This window comes from Schistocerca serialis, chromosome 1 (assembly GCF_023864345.2).
Source record: "Schistocerca serialis cubense isolate TAMUIC-IGC-003099 chromosome 1, iqSchSeri2.2, whole genome shotgun sequence".
Taxonomy (NCBI): Eukaryota; Metazoa; Arthropoda; class Insecta; order Orthoptera; family Acrididae; genus Schistocerca; species Schistocerca serialis.
Window position 1 is genome coordinate 617,868,537 of NC_064638.1, and position 19,366 is coordinate 617,887,902.

A 19,366-nucleotide genomic window follows, 5' to 3' on the forward strand; every position below is an offset into this window, starting at 1 on the left:
GTAAAAAACACACACATTCACACAAACACAACTTTCACACATGTTGCCACTGTCATTTATTGGCACTAAGGCCCAACACAAGTTATTTTTTTTTTTTTTTTTTAGCTTCTGATGGAGGATTTACTCTGAAAGTTGAATATTTCTAGCATTTTTCTTCATTGTGCCTGTCTATGAATCAATGGCTGTTCTAGGTTTTTAATCGCAATCTACTGTCTCCATGTTGTTATCACTCCTGGAAGTTCCATTGTTAAATCATAGTTTTAAACTTCAAATTATTAATTCTGGAAATTTTCCATTTTCATTAACTTTAACACAAAATTATGCATCTTTTTTTCTTTGCTATTTTTATCTCAGTCGCATATTTTCACTTTAACAGAGTAAATGTCAGTTGGAAGTAATGAGTAAAGCAAACCCAATTCCATAAAAAAGAAAATGTTTCTGGATTCTTATCAGCCATCATCAAGTACTAGTCTTTCAATATTCCATTGACTCCACATAAATTTATTGCATTTCTAAACCAGTATGGACAGATGTATGGTGTGCCCAATCTTGGGTGTGATTCCCCATCTTCACTCGCAATACAATTTCACCTGAAGGAACAGTTGGTTCATTGATTTGACGGATGGGACCAAACAGCAAGGTCATTAGTCCCATAGGATTAGGGAAGAATGGGGAAGGAAGTCAGTCACGCCCTTTCAAAGGAACCATCCTGATTTAGGGAATTGCAGAAAACCTAAATCAGGATCGCCAGACATGAGTTCAAACCATCGTTCTTCTGAAAGCATGTTCAATGTGCTAACCACTGCGCCAGTTCGCTAGGTATAGAATGTATGCACTCCCTATTTCATGAAGCAGTTTAAGAGCACTATTATCATCCTTTGAAGGAAAAAAATAATAACTTTTTGTATTTTAAATGTAGAAACCTTAGCTTCAACATCCACATTCTCTTATTTTTCCATGAAGTACACAAAGAAATCTGTACCAAACTATATTTCCTAGCTGTATCAGCCTCTTTAACATTGCAGTTGTTATGAGATTACAAAGAACAGCAGGTGGTAAATTACAAGTGTGTTTCATTTACTGGTTACTATCGTACCTAAACTTTCATGTGCATGCAATTTGACATTTTGATAAACAACAGAATGTGGTGGTGATTTTGTTTATTATCAGAACGATTGCTATGTATATTCATAAAATCAATGTAACAATAAATTTCAGGATATGTCACTTACCTCTAGCACCACAACAACTTTTCCACTTGCCAGACACATTAGAGAAGATAGTAAATGTGCATAGCACACAGGTGTTATGTTCATTTCCCCCTGAAAATGATAAAAAATGTAAATTTCTTCATGTATTACTGACAGCAACAGTACAAGGTAAGCACAAAATACACAAGTTAAGCACAAAACACAAAAATTCATCAAAATTTGATGAAGAATAGAGGAAAGGGAATGTACAGAAGAACAGAAGGGCAATAGCAGATGCATGGACAGAAGGGATGCATGGGGAAAGAGGGAAACATGTACAGAGCGTGAAGCAGGAGGCAAGACAAGAAATGTGTACAACGACGGACAGTAGAAGAACAAGTCAGCAGGTGTTGGGCAGAGGGCTCGATTGTGGAGGAGATTGTGGGCAGAGGGTAAGTGTATCAGACAGGGCTGTAGAAGGGAAGACAGGAGGGGGACATGTGAGGTACATGGGTGGCTATGTGGAATAGAGAGGGCAGAGCAGTGGGGGGGTGGGGGGGGGGGGGTGGGGGGAAATAGCGGGGTCATATTTGGGATTGCGAGGAGGCCAGGTGGAGCTGTGTGGAGAGAGGCGGGCAATAGGGTATGGAAAGAACAGGGAATGGGAGGTCGGGGGAGACAGGAGGGTAGGGGGGAGCGGCTGCCAGGGCTGGGGAGGGGACAGGGATAGGCAGAAAAAGGGGAGGGGAGAAGAGGGATGAGCAAGGAGGGGAGGGTCCACGAGGGGAGGGGCAACAAGGGAAGGGGCAATGTGGGAAGGGGCAGGGAGACGGGGAGGGGCAGGGGGAGAGGTCGAGTAGGGGCAAAGAGGGGAGGGGAGGGGGAAGGGGGAGGGGGAGGGGCAATGGCGAGGGGCAAAGAGGGCAGGGAGAGGGGCAGGGGAAGGGCAGAGAGGGTAGGGATAGTGGCAGGGGCAGTGAGGGGAGGGGCAGTGAGGGAAGGGGCAGGGAGGGAAGGTGCAGGAGGTGTAGCAAGGAGGGAGGGGCAATGAGGGTAGGGATAGGGGCAGGGGCAAAGAGGGGAGGGGCATGGGCAGGGGGAGGGCCAATGAGGGGAGGGGCAGGATAGTGGCAAGGAGGTGCGAGGCAAGGAGGGGAGGGGCATGGGCAGAGGGAGGGCCAATGAGGGGAGGGGCAGAGGGTGGGGCCGGGGAGGGGCAGGTGGAGGGGGAAGGGGATGGGGAGCGTGGGGAGGGGCAAAGAGGGTAGGGGTAGGGGCATGGGCAGTGAGGGGAGGGGCAGTGAGGGGAAGGGCAGTGAGGGGATCGGCAGTGAGAGGAGGTGTGGGGAGGGAATGGCCGGGGAGGGAAAGGCCGGGGAAGGAAGGGGCGGGGAGAGGGGGTGGGGATAGGGGCGGGGGGAAGGGGCGGGGGGAAGGGGCAGGGGGACGGTGCGGGCGGGGGGACGGTGAGGGGGGGCGGTGCGGGGGGGGTGGGGGTGACGGGGCAGGGGGGGACGGGGCAGGGGGGGACGGGGGGACGGGGCAGGGGGGGACGGGGCAGGGGGGGACGGGGCAGGGTCAGGGGGGGCAGGGGCAGGGGGGGCAGGGGGGGCAGGGGCAGGGGGAGCAGGGGGGGCAGGGGGAGCAGGGGGGACGGGGCAGGGGGGGAAGGGGCATGGGGGGGAAGGGGCAAGGGGGGCAAGGGGCAAGGGGGGCAAGGGGCAAGGGGGGCAAGGGGCAAGGGGGGCAAGGGGCAAGGGGGGCAAGGGGCAAGGGGGGCAAGGGGCAAGGGGGGCAGGGGGGACGGGGCAGGGGGGGACGGGGCAGGGGGGGACGGGGCAGGGGGGCGGGGCAGGGGGGGCGGGGCAGGGGGGGCGGGGCAGGGGGGGCGGGGCAGGGGGGCGGGGCAGGGGGGCGGGGCAGAGGGGGCGGGGCAGGGGGGCGGGGCAGGGGGGCGGGGCAGGGGGGGACGGGGCAGGGGGGACGGGGCAGGGGGGGAAGGGGCAGGGGGGGAAGGGGCAGGGGGGGAAGGGGTAGGGTGGGAAGGGGCAGGGAGGGAAGGGGTAGGGTGGGAAGGGGCAGGGAGGTGTGGCAAGGGGGGAGTGGCAAGGGGGGAGTGGCAAGGGGGGAGTGGCAAGGGGGGAGTGGCAAGGGGGGAGTGGCAAGGGGGGAGTGGCAAGGGGGGAGTGGCAAGGGGGGAGTGGCAAGGGGGGAGTGGCAAGGGGGGAGTGGCAAGGGGGGAGTGGCAAGGGGGGAGTGGCAAGGGGGGAGTGGCAAGGGGGGAGTGGCAAGGGGGGAGTGGCAAGGGGGGAGTGGCAAGGGGGGAGTGGCAAGGGGGGACGGGCAAGGGGGGACGGGCAAGGGGGGACGGGCAAGGGGGGAGTGGCAAGGGGGGACGGGCAAGGGGGGACGGGCAAGGGGGGACGGGCAAGGGGGGACGGGCAAGGGGGGAGTGGCAAGGGGGGAGTGGCAAGGGGGGACGGGCAAGGGGGGAGTGGCAAGTGGGGAGTGGCAAGGGGGGAGTGGCAAGGGGGGACGGGCAAGGGGGGACGGGCAAGGGGGGACGGGCAAGGGGGGACGGGCAAGGGGGGACGGGCAAGGGGGGACGGGCAAGGGGGGACGGGCAAGGGGGGACGGGCAAGGGGGGACGGGCAAGGGGGGCGGGCAAGGGGAGGAGTGGGAGAGAGGCAAAGGGATGAGCAAGGAGGGGAGTGGAGGGGGAGGAGGGAGGGGAGGGGATTGGAGGGAAGAGGAAAGGGGCGAGTGAGGAGCAAGGGGTAGACAGAGGAGTCCCAACAGGGGGTGAAACATGTGACATGAGTAAGATATGGTGGGTGGTGTGGGTGACATATTGGGGAGTGTTCTATTACAGAGAATCTCATACAGAAAAATATTTCTTGTGTGAGCAAAAGTACAATATCAGAACCTGGTTTAGAAACAGCACTGAAATATTTAACTTTGCTTTTCTTATGTTTGCAGAAGTTGAACTATACTATAAGGTATGTATGCATTTTATGTATGACGTAACTTATTTTTACAGCTCTATGAAGTAGTAGTCTTTTGAATTATTTTAACAAATGTAAAAACCGAATTCTGCACCATCTCACAATGGCCTATCTTTCTTTCATCTTTTTAAGAACTTATCTACTGAACTCAAATTTGTGATACAAGTTTTTAAGACAAACCATGTAAAGGAAGGCATAAACCTGTAACCATAGTTTAAAACACTAAGAAAGTATACAATGTAGAGGACAGGTTGCCACTCACCATATAGTGGAGATTTTCAATCGCTCACAGATACAACAAAAATACAGCTAAACAAGTAAGCTTTCTGTCAGAAAGTCTTTTGAAAGCATGCGCACATAACACACACAACACACACACACACACACACACACACTCTCTCTCTCTCTCTCTCTCTCTCTCTCTCTCTCTCTCTCTCTCTCTAACCAATTGCACACAAATGACAACTCTCTCTGACTGCCTTGGAAACCAGAAACAGTGGTCCTGTGTCAGAAGACTGCGAAAGCTTATTTGTTTACCAACTTTTACTTGTGTCTGTATGTGACTTAACATCTCCACTATATGGTGAGTAGCACTCTATCCTTTTCATAATACTGCCATTATTCCATCCGTAATTTTCCACTGTTCAAAGTATAAAATGTAGTTTAAACAATCATTGATTGAACGATCATTGATTGAACAATCATTGGTTAAAAATGTATGATACAGATGATCGAATAGTGAAATCAATAAAAGGAGAAAGTTTTATACGAATAACTACAATAAATCTTTATGGAGGCTGGGAGGGATTCAACGAATGGTGACCAAAAGCAAACATGGGAAATTATCTTATCATGAATGATTGAGCAATTTTAAAAATAATTCAGCTGATTTTGTGCAAAAATTTCTAATTGTGATTATGTTGAGCCTACCACCTCACATTAAAAAAAAAAGAAAGAGCAACCATAGCAGTGAGTAAATGCCTGTGGCCCAACACCAAAAAAACTAACACAATTAGCTGGGAGGATTAATTTTAGGATACCTGGGATTAAAAGATAATATTCTTACTGAAAATCTTGAGTTGTTTAAGATAATACCTAGTGAACACCAAAAATGTTTTCTGGACCAAATAGTTGACAAAAATATTTCTAGAAGCTTGGAAATTGAAAGTCATCTTTCAACAGCGCAGTGTGCATCTCTTCTCTAACATTCATTGCACTAAAAACATTAACTCACAACTGTAAGAAAAGAATAATATTCCACCAGTTTATTTGATACGTCACATATACTGCAAAACAAAAGGGTTAAGCACCCTGAAGGGGAGGACGAAATGAAATAAAACATCATGTAGGTGACATAATAGTCTTTAGAGATACAGCAACTGTATTGATATTTACAGTTCCTCAATCACTCCAGATCATGTTCAGATTTACGTAGTTGTTCAGCATATGTGGTTCTGAATAGATATGACAGGTTGCTGACACAACTATCTAGATCTGGAGAAGATACAGAGTGATCAAAACATGTAATCTAATTAAAAATTTGCAACTCAGATGGAACAATAAATGAGAATTATCTTAAATTAAGAATGAAACTTCACGAGTTGAGACGGTATGTAATGTTATTGCAATAATTACAATCTCAAGTCAAATTCACCAAGAACTTGGCAATCTGAGCCCACTTATCACTAGGACATCGCACCCCCTCTAGCCTGGATGCATGGATGCTCAAATTATTCTCAGGGTTAAGACCTGGCTGAAACCCAAAGTGAAAAGTTCTGAGATATTTAGTGAGTCAAGGAACATATAAAGGAAAGAAAGAGGAGGGGGAGTAGGGGAGCGTTCACTGCAGCTGATAAAAATATTGTCTCTATTGAGGTCAAAGTTGAATGTGACGGTGAAGTTATCTGGTCAGTTATAACAGGTCTATGTTAAACCAAGCTAATTGTTGAATTTTTTATTGGTCACCAGTCTGCTGTGACAGCTCTAGAGTCATTTAAAGAATTTCTATTGTCAGTAGTGCATAAATACTCAGATCATGCATTACTAGTTGAAGGCGACTTTAACCTACTGAGTATAGACTGGAATGTCTAACCTACTGAGTATAGACTGGAATGTCTAACCTACTGAGTATAGACTGGAATGTCTACGGATTCAATGTAGCTGGTAGACACAGACAGTCATGCAAAGTACTTTTGAAAACAGTTTCTGATAACGGTCTTGAGCAGCTAGTTCAGCTGCCCACACACAATGGAAATATCTTAGGCCTTGCAGCTGGAGCTTATTAACATCAGTAAAGAAACGGGGATTAGCAATCATGGTGTCATTATAGCGACTTGGGTATAAAAGTTAATAATCAATCAAGAAGGATAGAAGAGTACTTCTGCTAGAAAAAGCAGACAAGCAGTTGTTAGCATCTCACTTACAAGTGAACTGACATCACTTGGTTCCAGTAAGATGAATGTAGAGGAATTATGGGCAAAGTTTAAGCAGATCGTTAATTGTGATCTGGAGAATTATGTGCCTAGCAAGTGGATTAAGGACGGAAAAGAACCACCATGGTTTAGCAATGAAATCTGGAAAATGCTGAGGAAGCAGAGGCTGTTGCACTCTCAGTTCAAAAGAGAATGTGCAAATGATGATAAGAAAAGGTTAGTAGAGATTTGTGTACATGTGAAAAGATCTTTGTGCAAAGCACACAACTACCATCACAGTCATACCTTAGCAAAAGATCTGGCAGAGAACCCTAGAAATTCTGATCCTATGTAAAATTGCTAAGTGGGTCTAAGGGTTCCATCCAGTCACTTGTTGACCAGTCTGGTGAGGCAGATGAAGATAGCAAACTGAAAACCAAAGTTTTAAATTTCACATTCAAGAAATCATTCACGCAGGGGAATTGTACAAACATATCGTCCTTTGACTATTGAACAGACTCCCCTATGGACAACATAGTAATAAGCATCTCTAGCATACAGAAAAAACTTAAGGAGTTGAAAACAGAAGTGATCAGGTCCAGCTGAAATCCCAAATCTGTTTTTCAATGACTACTCTATGGCACTGGCCCCTTACTCAGCTTGCATTTATCTTGGATCTCTAACCCAGTGCAACGTCTTAAGTGACTGGAAAAAGTACAGGTGACTCCTGCATATAAGAAGGGCAAAAGAACAGAAATGCAAATTTCAGACCAATATCCCTAACATCAGTTTGCTCCAGAATCCTTGATCATATTGTCAGTTCAAATATAACAAATTTTCTTGAGACTGAGAAGCTTACGTCCACAAATCAGCAAGGATTTAGAAAGCATTGCTCCTGTGAAACTCAGCTTGCCTTTTCTCACTTGCTATGCTGTGAACTATGAATGAAGCCCAACAAGCAGATCTCTTTATTTCCAGATTTATGGAAAGCATCCGACACAGTGCCCCATCGCAGGCTGCTAAAGAAGGAACAACCACATGGAATAGGTTCACATATATGCGAGCAGCTTTAAGACTTCTTAAATAATAGAACCCAGTATGCTGTCCTTGGCAGTAAGTGTTCATTAGAGATTAGGGTACTGTCAGGAGTGCCCATGGGAAGTGTGACAGGACCCTTATTATTCTCTATATACATAATTGATTTGGCAGACAGAGTTTGTAGCAACCTATGATTGTTTGCTGATGGAGCGGTGTACAGTACGGTGTCAAAGTTGAATGACTGTAGGAGGATACAAGATGACTTAGATAAAATTTCTAGTTGGTGTCATGAATGACACAGTAGAGAAATGTGAGTAACTGCGGACGAGTAAGAAAAACAAACCTATGATTTACAGATAAAGCATTAGCAGCATGCTGCTTGATACAGACACATCTTTTAAACATCTGGGCATAATGTTGCGAAGCAATATGAAACGAAATGAGCATGTGACGATTGTAGTAGGAACGGCAAATAGTCAACTTCAGTTCATTGGGAGAATACTAGAAAAGTGTGGTTCACCTTTAAAGAAGGCCGAATATAGGACGACAGTACAAACTATTCTTGAGTACTGCTCGAGTGTTTTGGAATCCGTACCAGGTCAGATTACAGGCGGGGGGGGGAGAAGGAGAAGAAATTCAGTGGTGGGCTGCCAGATTTGTTATTGATGGTTCGAACAACACACAAGTGTTATGGAGATGCTTTGGGAAATCAAATGGCAATTACTGGAGGAAAGGTGATGTCCTTTTCCAGGAACAGTGTTGAGAAAATTTAGGGAATTGGGATTTGAAGCTGAATGCAGAAAAATTCTGTCACCTCCAACATACATGGCATGTAAGGACCATGAAAATACGATACGAGAAATTAGGGCTCAAATGGAGGCAGACAGACAGTTGTTTTTCATTCAATCTATTAGCAAGTGGAACAGGAAAGGAAATGATAGCAGTGGTGCGGGGCACTTAGCTGATTCTGTGCACACTTCTGCACTGGCGTGCCAAAGAATAACACTGCAGCGTGAGTTTATCTTGGTCAACATCACTAAAAGGTGCAGCACCAACAGATCACATCTTTTGCCTGTTGCAGCTAACACTCCACCATGCACCACGAAGTGCACTGCGGAGTATCAATGAAGATGTAGATGTAGATTCGGTTGGGAAGGGCATCACAAAGCTGTTATCTCTTGTTTTGAGACAAGCTGTCCCACATCTGTTGTAACTGTTCCTCAATATGCTGAATACTGGCACTGGGACAGAGTTGACATCTGAGCTGATCCAACATGTTCCATAAAGAACACATCTGCGCATCTTAACTCCGGAACATATCTGTGGATCTTACTGCCCATAGCAGTGCATCAACATCACACACACAGTTCACAGAGACATGGGTCACATATGAACAAGCGTTGTCCTATTGAAATATTCCACCACAATATCGTTGCATTGGAGGTAAAACATAAGGACACAGGATACCTTTGATGTACCAGCCATGACTTGAAGTCATACCCAATGGCTTCCCACAACATAATGCCACGAGTAACACTGGTGTGTCTCTCCAAAACATGGAGGAATGGGACTTTTTGTAACTGCACAGGTGTGATGATGCCACAAAACCATTCTATCAGCACAAATGTTGCTACTCTAGCTCATGGTGGACGTGCACCCCAGAAACCATGTAGCTGGGCCTGAAAGAGGAAAATAAATCTGACATTCAGTCAATCTATGAGAGAGCAGAGTGTCCAAACACTGCATGGAGACAGGCACAGAGGCACAAACACAACCAGCACAAATAACGGAAACAAATAAGCATTCAGAACCAAAAGCATGGTGTGATGCAGAAGCCAGGTCTGAGCTAGTCAGTCTGAGCACAAGAACTGAACTTGCCAGATTTAGTGCCACTGGCAAGCAAGCACCTGGGCCAGTAGGTCTGCCCATACCACACTACACAAGCTGTCCACGAGAGCTTTCCTACAACTCTGCTGCTTAGATTCACACAGGCTCATCTGTTTTCTTCTGTATTCAGGATGGCAGCGATATTAAAGGACCTCTATCCAGGTCACCACAATACTCGCCAATGATGGTCAACAGGGATGGTGCAGACCCGTGATTTTCATTGCTGAACACAATGCGATGCCATTCATTATCAGTCTATGCTTCCTGGTCATGGCACCACTCCAAACACAGCCATTGGTGGTTTTGTGTAAATGGCAATCTATGCACTGGATGGTAATTCCCTTGTCCAGCAGCTACTATTCTCTGAGCAATGGTGCGGGATGACACACAATGTTGAAGGAAGTCAATTGCCTATACTCACATGGCAGATGAAGATGTGAAGGGGTTATGATGCGCTTGATGCACAATACATTGACCCTTCCTCATGGTGGTCAGACAAGGTTGACCAGAATCTTGATGAGAATGCCTTCCCTCACATTCCCTTGTAGCCTAATATCAAGTTACTGTCACATCCTGCCCCAAAAAATCTGGATACTCGAAGATTCAATAGCCAGCCAAATGGAGAGCCACAATGAGTTCCCCTTCAAGATCGGTCAGGTCCAGTATGCAGTCTATATGTGTCCTTCAAAGTGATTACCATCTAACATTGTTCATGCTCCATACATACCCTGCCAGGTCTGGTAATACCATTAACATGAACAAAACTAAAGAATGCTGGTGGCTGTTCTATCTGTCAGAGAGAATTTCAACTCTAATCATTTACATACTGTGGATGAAATGTACACGTATGAAGTTACGTGGAGATATAACCATGTCTTCTGGGTACTTTACTTTTTTTCTGGCAGTGTACATTCTGCATGGAAGATGATGGCACTAAAGTAACAGAAAATTGATGACCTGCTTCCAGTTATATAGCTGAGTTGTCACTTTATTTTATACGCATATTTCAAGGAACAACCCGGTCATCATCTTCATGTGCTGTGAGCTGTGCTGTTGTGTTTACTGCCTGGACTCTAATCGAACTGTGATCTGTTGTTGGTCCTGTGTCGCTATTTATAGCAAAATGAGAGTTCAAAACTATGCTAACTATTGTTGTTGTTGTGGTCTTCAGTCCTGAGACTGGTTTGATGCAGCTCTCCATGCTACTCTATCCTGTGCAAGCTTTTTCATCTCCCAGTACCTACTGCAACCTACATCCTTCTGAATCTGCTTAGTGTATTCATCTCTTGGTCTCCCTCTACGATTTTTACCCTCCACGCTGCCCTCCAATACTAAATTGGTGATCCCTTGATGCCTCAGAACATGTCCTACCAACCGATCCCTTCTTCTGGTCAAGTTCCGCCACAAACTTCTCTTCTCCCCAATCCTATTCAATACTTCCTCATTAGTTATGTGATCTACCCATCTAATCTTCAGCATTCTTCTGTAGCACCACATTTCGAAAGCTTCTATTCTCTTCTTGTCCAAACTATTTATCGTCCATGTTTCACTTCCATACATGGCTACACTCCATACAAATACTTTCAGAAATGACTTCCTGACACTTAAATCAATACTGGATGTTAACAAATTTCTCTTCTTCAGAAATGCTTTCCTTGCCATTGCCAGCCTACATTTTATATCCTCTCTACTTCAACCATCATCAGTTATTTTGCTCACCAAATAGCAAAACTCCTTTACTACTTTAATTGCCTCATTTCCTAATCTACTTCCCTCAGCATCACCCGATTTAATTAGACTACATTCCATTATCCTTGTTTTGCTTTTGTTGATGTTCATCTTATATCCTCCTTTCAAGACACTGTCCATTCCATTCAACTGCTCTTCCAAGTCCTTTGCTGTCTCTGACAGAATTACAATGTCATCGGCGAACCTCAAAGTTTTTATTTCTTCTCCATGAATTTTAATACCTACTCCGAATTTTTCTTTCGTTTCCTTTACTGCTTGCTCAATATACAGATTGAACAACATCGGGGAGAGGCTACAACCCTGTCTTACTCCCTTCCCAACCACTGCTTCCCTTTCATGTCCCTCGACTCTTATAACTGCCATCTGGTTTCTGTACAAATTGTAAATAGCCTTTCGCTCCCTGTATTTTACCCCTGCCACCTTTAGAATTTGAAAGAGAGTATTCCAGTCAACATTGTCAAAAGCTTTCTCTAAGTCTACAAATGCTAGAAACGTGTGTTTGCCTTTCCTTAATCTTTCTTCTAAGATAAGTCGTAAGGTCAGTATTGCCTCACGTGTTCCAGTGTTTCTACGGAATCCAAACTGATCTTCCCCGAGGTTGGCTTCTACTAGTTTTTCCATTCGTCTGTAAAGAATTCGTGTTAGTATTTTTGCAGCTGTGACTTATTAAGCTGATAGTTCGGTAATTTTCACATCTGTCAACACCTGCTTTCTTTGGGATTGGAATTATTATATTCTTCTTGAAGTCTGAGGGTATTTCGCCTGTCTCATACATCTTCCTCACCAGATGGTAGAGTTTTGTCAGGACTGGCTCTCCCACGGCCGTCAGTAGTTCCAATGGAATATTGTCTACTCCGGGGGCTTTGTTTCGACTCAGGTCTTTCAGTGCTCTGTCAAACTCTTCACGCAGTATCATATCTCCCATTTCATCTTCATCTACATCCTCTTCCATTTCCATAATATTGTCCTCAAGTACATCGCCCTTGTATAGACCCTCTATATACTCCTTCCACCTTTCTGCTTTCCCTTCTTTGTTTAGAACTGGGTTTCCATCTGAGCTCTTGATATTCATACAAGTCGTTCTCTTATTTCCAAAGGTCTCTTTAATTTTCCTGTAGGCGGTATCTATCTTACCCCTAGTGAGATATGCCTCTACATCCTTACATTTGTCCTCTAGCCATCCCTGCTTAGCCATTTTGCACTTCCCGTCGATCTCATTTTTGAGATGTTTGTATTCCTTTTTGCCTGTTTCACTTACTGCATTTTTATATTTTCTCCTTTCATCAATTAAATTCAGTATTTCTTCTGTTACCCAAGGATTTCTACTAGCCCTCGTCTTTTTACCTACTTGATCCTCTGCTGCCTTCACTACTTCATCCCTCAAAGCTACCCATTCTTCTTCTACTGTATTTATTTCCCCCATTCCTGTCAATTGCTCCCTTATGCTCTCCCTGAATCTCTGTACAACCTCTGGTTCTTTTAGTTTATCCAGGTCCCATCTCCTTAAATTTCCACCTTTTTGCAGTTTCTTCAGTTTTAATCTACAGGTCATAATCAATAGATTGTGGTCAGAGTCCACATCTGCCCCTGGAAATGGCTTACAATTTAAAACCTGGTTCCTAAATCTCTGTCTTACCATTATGTAATCTATCTGATACCTTTTAGTATCTCCAGGGTTCTTCCATGTATACAACCTTCTTTCATGATTCTTAAACCAAGTGTTAGTTATGATTATGTTGTGCTCTGTGCAAAATTCTACAAGGCGGCTTCCTCTTTCATTTCTGTCCCCCAATCCATATTCACCTACTATGTTTCCTTCTCTCCCTTTTCCTACACTCGAATTCCAGTCACCCATGACTATTAAATTTTCGTCTCCCTTCACAATCTGAATAATTTCTTTTATTTCATCATACATTTCTTCAATTTCTTCGTCATCTGCAGAGCTAGTTGGCATATAAACTTGTACTACTGTAATAGGTGTGGGCTTCGTATCTATCTTGGCCACAATAATGCGTTCACTATGCTGTTTGTAGTAGCTTACCCGCATTCCTATTTTCCTATTCATTATGAAACCTACTCCTGCATTACCCCTATATGATTTTGTGTTTATAACCCTGTATTCACCTGACCAGAAGTCTTGTTCCTCCTGCCATCGAACTTCACTAATTCCCACTATATCTAACTTCAACCTATCCATTTCCCTTTTTAAATTTTCTAACCTACCTGCCCGATTAAGGGATCTGACATTCCATGCTCCGATCCGTAGAATGCCAGTTTTCTTTCTCCTGATAACGACATCCTCTTGAATAGTCCCCGCCCGGAGATCCGAATGGGGGACTATTTTACCTCCGGAATATTTTACCCAAGAGGACGCCATCATCATGTAATCATACAGTAAAGCTGCATGCCCTCGGGAAAAATTACGGCTGTAGTTTCCCCTTGCTTTCAGCCGTTCGCAGTACCGGCACAGCAAGGCCGTTTTGGTTATTGTTACAAGGCCAGATCAGTCAATCATCCAGACTGTTGCCCTTGCAACTATATACTTTGACATTCTTTCACTTTTCAGAACCAATACTGGTATTCTGCGAAATCTTTATTCTCTTAGTTTTTCCCAACTCTGGTTTGTGATATCTGGCAAGATATTAATTAATTCAGTGCCAGATACAAGCTATGTTTAAATTTAAAACTCTTGTCTATATTTATTATGTTTTCTTACATCTTAGCTTTAGTAGAATCCTTAATTACACCATCCCACAATCTTGGTAGTTTTAGTCTAGTGTATCCCTGATGTCCCTTCCATCTTCTGTCAACTGTTCTAATATTCTGCACCACGTAAGACATGCCATGCCAGATTTCAGATATCTATATCAACATTACCCCCCATGAACCATGGACCTTCCCGTTGGTGGGGAGGCTTGCGTGTCTCAGCGATACAGATGGCCGTATCGTAGGTGCAACCACAACGGAGGGGTATCTGTTGAGAGGCCAGACAAACATGTGGTTCCTGAAGAGGGGCAGCAGCCTTTTCAGTAGTTGCAGGGGCAACAGTCTGGATGATTGACTGATCTGGCCTTGTAAAATTAACCAGAACGGCCTTGCTGTGCTGGTACTGCGAACGGCTGAAAGCAAGGGGAAACTACAGCCGTAATTTTTCCCGAGGACATGCAGCTTTACTGTATGATTAAATGATGATGGCGTCCTCTTGGGTAATATTCTGGAGGTAAAATAGTCTCCCATTCGGATCTCCGGGTGGGGACTACTCAAGAGGACGTCGTTATCAGGAGAAAGAAAACTGGCATTCTACGGATTGGAGCGTGGAATGTCAGATCCCTTAATCGGGCAGGTAGGTTAGAAAATTTAAAAAGGGAAATGGATAGGTTAAAGTTAGATAAAGTGGAATTAGTGAAGTTCGATGGCAGGAGGAACAAGACTTTTGGTCAGGTGATTACAGGGTTATAAATACAAAATCAAATAGGGGTAATGCAGGAGTAGGTTTAATAATGAATAAAAAAATAGGAGTGCGGGTTAGCTACTACAAACAGCATAGTGAACGCATTATTGTGGCCAAGATAGACACAAAGCCCACACCTACTACAGTAGTACAAGTTTATATGCCAACTAGCTCTGCAGATGATGAAGAAATTGATGAAATGTATGACGAGATAAAAGAAATTATTCAGGTAGTGAAGGGAGACGAAAATTTAATAGTCATGGGTGACTGGAATTCGTCAGTAGGAAAAGGGAGAGAAGGAAACATAGTCGGTGAATATGGATTGGGGGACAGAAATGAAAGAGGAAGCCGCCTTGTAGAATTTTGCACAGAGCATAACTTAATCATAGTTAACACTTGGTTCAAGAATCATGAAAGAAGGTTGTATACCTGGAAGAATCCTGGAGATACTAAAAGGTATCAGATAGATTACATAATGGTAAGACAGAGATTTAGGAACCAGGTTTTAAATTGTAAGCCATTTCCAGGGGCAGATGTGGATTCTGACCACAATCTATTGGTTATGAACTGTAGATTGAAACTGAAGAAACTGCAAAAAGGCGGGAATTTAAGGAGATGGGACCTGGATAAACTGAAAGAACCAGAAGTTGTACAGAGTTTCAGGGAGAGCATAAGGGAACAATTGACAGGAATGGTGGAAAGAAATACAGTAGAAGAAGAATGGGTAGCTCTGAGGGATGAAGTAGTGAAGGCAGCAGAGGATCAAGTAGGTAAAAAGACGAGGGCTAATAGAAATCCTTGGGTAACAGAAGAAATACTGAATTTAATTGATGAAAGGAGAAAATATAAAAATACAGTAAATGAAGCAGGCAAAAAGGAATACAAAGTCTCAAAAATGAGATCGACAGGAAGTGCAAAATGGCTAAGCAGGGATGGCTAGAGGACAAATGTAAGGATGTAGAAGCTTGTCTCACTAGGGGTAAGATAGATACTGCCTACAGGAAAATTAAAGAGACCTTTGGAGAGAAGAGAACCACTTGTATGAATATCAAGAGCTCAGATGGCAACCCAGTTCTAAGCAAAGAAGGGAAGGCAGAAAGGTGGAAGGAGTATATAGAGGGTTTATACAAGGGCGATGTACTTGAGGACAATATTATGGAAATGGAAGAGAATGTAGATGAAGATGAAATGGGAGATACGATACTGCGTGAAGAGTTTGACAGAGCACTGAAAGACCTGAGTCGAAACAAGGCCCCGGGAGTAGACAACATTCCATTAGAACTACTGATGGCCTTGGGAGAGCCAGTCCTGAGAAAACTCTACCATCTGGTGAGCAAGATGTATGAGACAGGCGAAATACCCACAGACTTCAAGAAGAATATAATAATTCCAATCCCAAAGAAAGCAGGTGTTGACAGATGTGAAAATTACCGAACTGTCAGTTTAATAAGTCACAGCTGCAAAATACTAATGCGAATTCTTTACAGACGAATGGAAAAACTGGTAGAAGCGGACCTCGGGGAAGATCAGTTTGGATTCCGTAGAAATGTTGGAACACGTGAGGCAATACTAACCTTACGACTTATCTTAGAAGAAAGATTAAGAAAAGGCAAACCTACGTTTCTAGCATTTGTAGACTTAGAGAAAGCTTTTGACAACGTTAACTGGAATACTCTCTTTCAAATTCTGAAGGTGGCAGGGGTAAAATACAGGGAGCGAAAGGCTATTTACAATTTGTACAGAAACCAGATGGCAGTTATAAGAATCAAGGGGCATGAAAGGGAAGCAGTGGTTGGGAAAGGAGTGAGACAGGGTTGTAGCCTCTCCCCGATGTTATTCAATCTGTATATTGAGCAAGCAGTAAAGGAAACAAAAGAAAAATTCGGAGTAGGTATTCAAATCCATGGAGAAGAAATAAAAACTTTGAGGTTCGCCGATGACATTGTAATTCTTTCAGAGACAGCAAAGGACTTGGAAGAGCAGTTGAACGGAATGGACAGTGTCTTGAAAGGAGGATATAAGATGAACATCAACAAAAGCAAAACGAGGATAATGGAATGTAGTCAAATTAAATCGGGTGATGCTGAGGGGATTAGATTAGGAAATGAGACACTTAAAGTAGTAAAGGAGTTTTGCTATTTAGGGAGTAAAATAACTGATGATGGTCGAAGTAGAGAGGATATAAAATGTGGACTGGCAATGGCAAGGAAAGCGTTTCTCAAGAAGAGAAATTTGTTAACATCGAGTATAGAGTTAAGTGTCAGGAAGTCGTTTCTGAAAGTATTTGTATGGAGTGTAGCCATGTATGGTAGTGAAACAGGGACGATAACTAGTTTTCTACAAGAAGAGAATAGAAGCTTTCGAAATGTGGTGCTACAGAAGAATGCTGAAGATAAGGTGGGTAGATAACGTAACTAATGAGGAGGTATTGAATAGGATTGGGGAGAAGAGAAGTTCGTGGCACAACTTGACTAGAAGAAGAGATCAGTTGGTAGGACATGTTTTGAGGCATCAAGGGATCACAAATTTAGTATTGTAGGGCACCGTGGAGGGTAAAAATCGTAGAGGGAGACCAAGAGATGAATACACTAAGCAGATTCAGAAGGATGTAGGTTGCAGTAAGTACTGGGAGATGAAGAAGCTTGCACAGGATAGAGTAGCATGGAGAGCTGCATCAAACCAGTCTCAGGACTGAAGACCACAACAACAACAACATATCAACATTACAAAAAGAAAAGATGCTAAGACCATAAACGTTTCAGAAAATATCAGTACAGGCTCTGAAAAGCAGAAGAGCATATAGTGGGTGTAGGAAGTCAAATTCACAATCAGCTAGGCTATAAATAGCAGCACAGGACCAACAATATTCCACAATCTGGTTGGAGTCCAGGTACCGAGTACACAAAGTAGCAAAACTCTCAGCATCCGAAGACTATGATTGGACCAGTTATTGAAATAATGAGCACAAAATGGAAACGGTAACTCAGTTGTACACTCAGAAGCAAATCATTAATCAATCATGCGATACAACATTGTTCTCACCACGAGGCATTCTCCAAAGTACTAGATTCTTTCACACATAGGGAATCAGCAGATTTTGAAACTGAGATGACATTTTATGAACTGTTTAGAAATGTTTCTACATTATTGAAGTGTTTTGAAGTGCGAGTGGATGAATTTATTTCAGTCGATGATAACACTGAGTGCAGCACTCAAAAAAATCACAGAGATGTAGATAACACATTTATTATGTGATCAATATTTTAGTTCCTGTCCTTACTACGTCAGAAATGCACATCATCACGTAAAGTATACACAGCTATTAAAATGCACCCTCCAAATGGCAAAATAAAGAAAACAATGGAAGATATTTAACAATTTGTCTCATTTTAATGGTGAAAAAGATGAACATATATTTTCCTCAAAAACAGTATACTGTAAATCAAATTACCGTACTGTGGTAACATTTGACAAGCATCAAGATACAGATCCCATACAAGTGTTTGCCTCTGTAGCTGCCAAGGATTTACCCTTGCTTGGGACTCTTGAGCTTGGTATATTTAGCCTTGTGATAGCATCTAAGGAGTCACCTGAATAATAGGTAGCTCTTCCAAAGTCTGGAAAATTGTTATCAGCTAAGAGAATGATGTGCAGATCCTATATCCATGCAGTGCACATCCAAATTATGCCATTTGGGAGAAAACAATACAGAGATCTGTCAGCATTGCATGTTCCTCTGGGTCTGATCACAGCACCACTTTAATGGGAAAAAGTATTGCAGGCCCATCAGTTTAGTGTTAAGCTTTTTTCAATTTATGTCAAAATCTAGAGGCTTATCTTCCTGAAAAATGGTCTTTCAGTGCCAGACCGAGAACTTTTTACACTCCCTTTGTAATTTGTTGAGGCAAAATATGTCATCGTCTGAAGATGGATTCAAACCCTTAACTGCCACTACAAAATTAATCAATTTGATGAGGCAATTTGTCTCAGTATTCCCCCCCCCCCCTTTTTTCTTCCTAACATTTTACATTGGTCAATAAGTCTTATATCCATAAAGGATAATCTATTGGACATTATTTCTATCCAAAAACATCTTCATTGTGAAACATACATTTTTGCATCCTTGAGAACCAGTTTTTTTTTCCTCTCTTTGTAATATTGAACCAAAAATATCATTTTAAGTGCGCTTAAACCCATAGCAAGATTGATCATAGTCCGCTATGTTTTCATTGTATGTTTTCTTGTTCAGAAATAAAACTAATGAAAAGCTAATGAAAAAATTATCTAACCTCTGTTTAGTACATGCTGTTTTCATGAATGAAGGAAGCTGCCAAAGTAAAGAAGCACTCTATCAGCATACACAGTTTCCCATATTCATCCATTACACACTCCATGCTGATATTTTACAGATTTAACAGGACTCTGCATTGTGATAGTACAAGTTATAGTGAATGCGGTTTTATCTGATTACATATTAACACATAGTTAACATTAAATATATAATCTTTTCTCATGCTCACAGCTTTATAAAATCATGTTATAAACCATAAAACAAAACTACCTTCTCATCGCCCAAAGCTGAGTCATAGCCCGCAGACACGATCAACAGCTCAGGTTGAAACTAAATAAAAAAAA

General features: G+C 43.4%; 1 protein-coding gene across 9 annotated transcripts in view; it reads right to left on the bottom strand.

Annotated features, from left to right (window-relative positions):
* Nucleotides 1–19,366, bottom strand: part of LOC126477859 (histone deacetylase 6) — a 329,968-nt gene that overhangs the window by 183,600 nt on the left and 127,002 nt on the right. For 8 of the 9 annotated variants that reach the window (XM_050103654.1, XM_050103653.1, XM_050103651.1 and 5 more), the window contains one exon: nt 1,233–1,322. In XM_050103654.1, the coding sequence (XP_049959611.1) occupies nt 1,233–1,322 (90 nt within the window). Of the gene's footprint in view, nt 1–1,232; nt 1,323–19,292; nt 19,353–19,366 lie in introns of all 9 variants that reach the window. The other variant, XM_050103652.1, reaches the window with a different exon arrangement.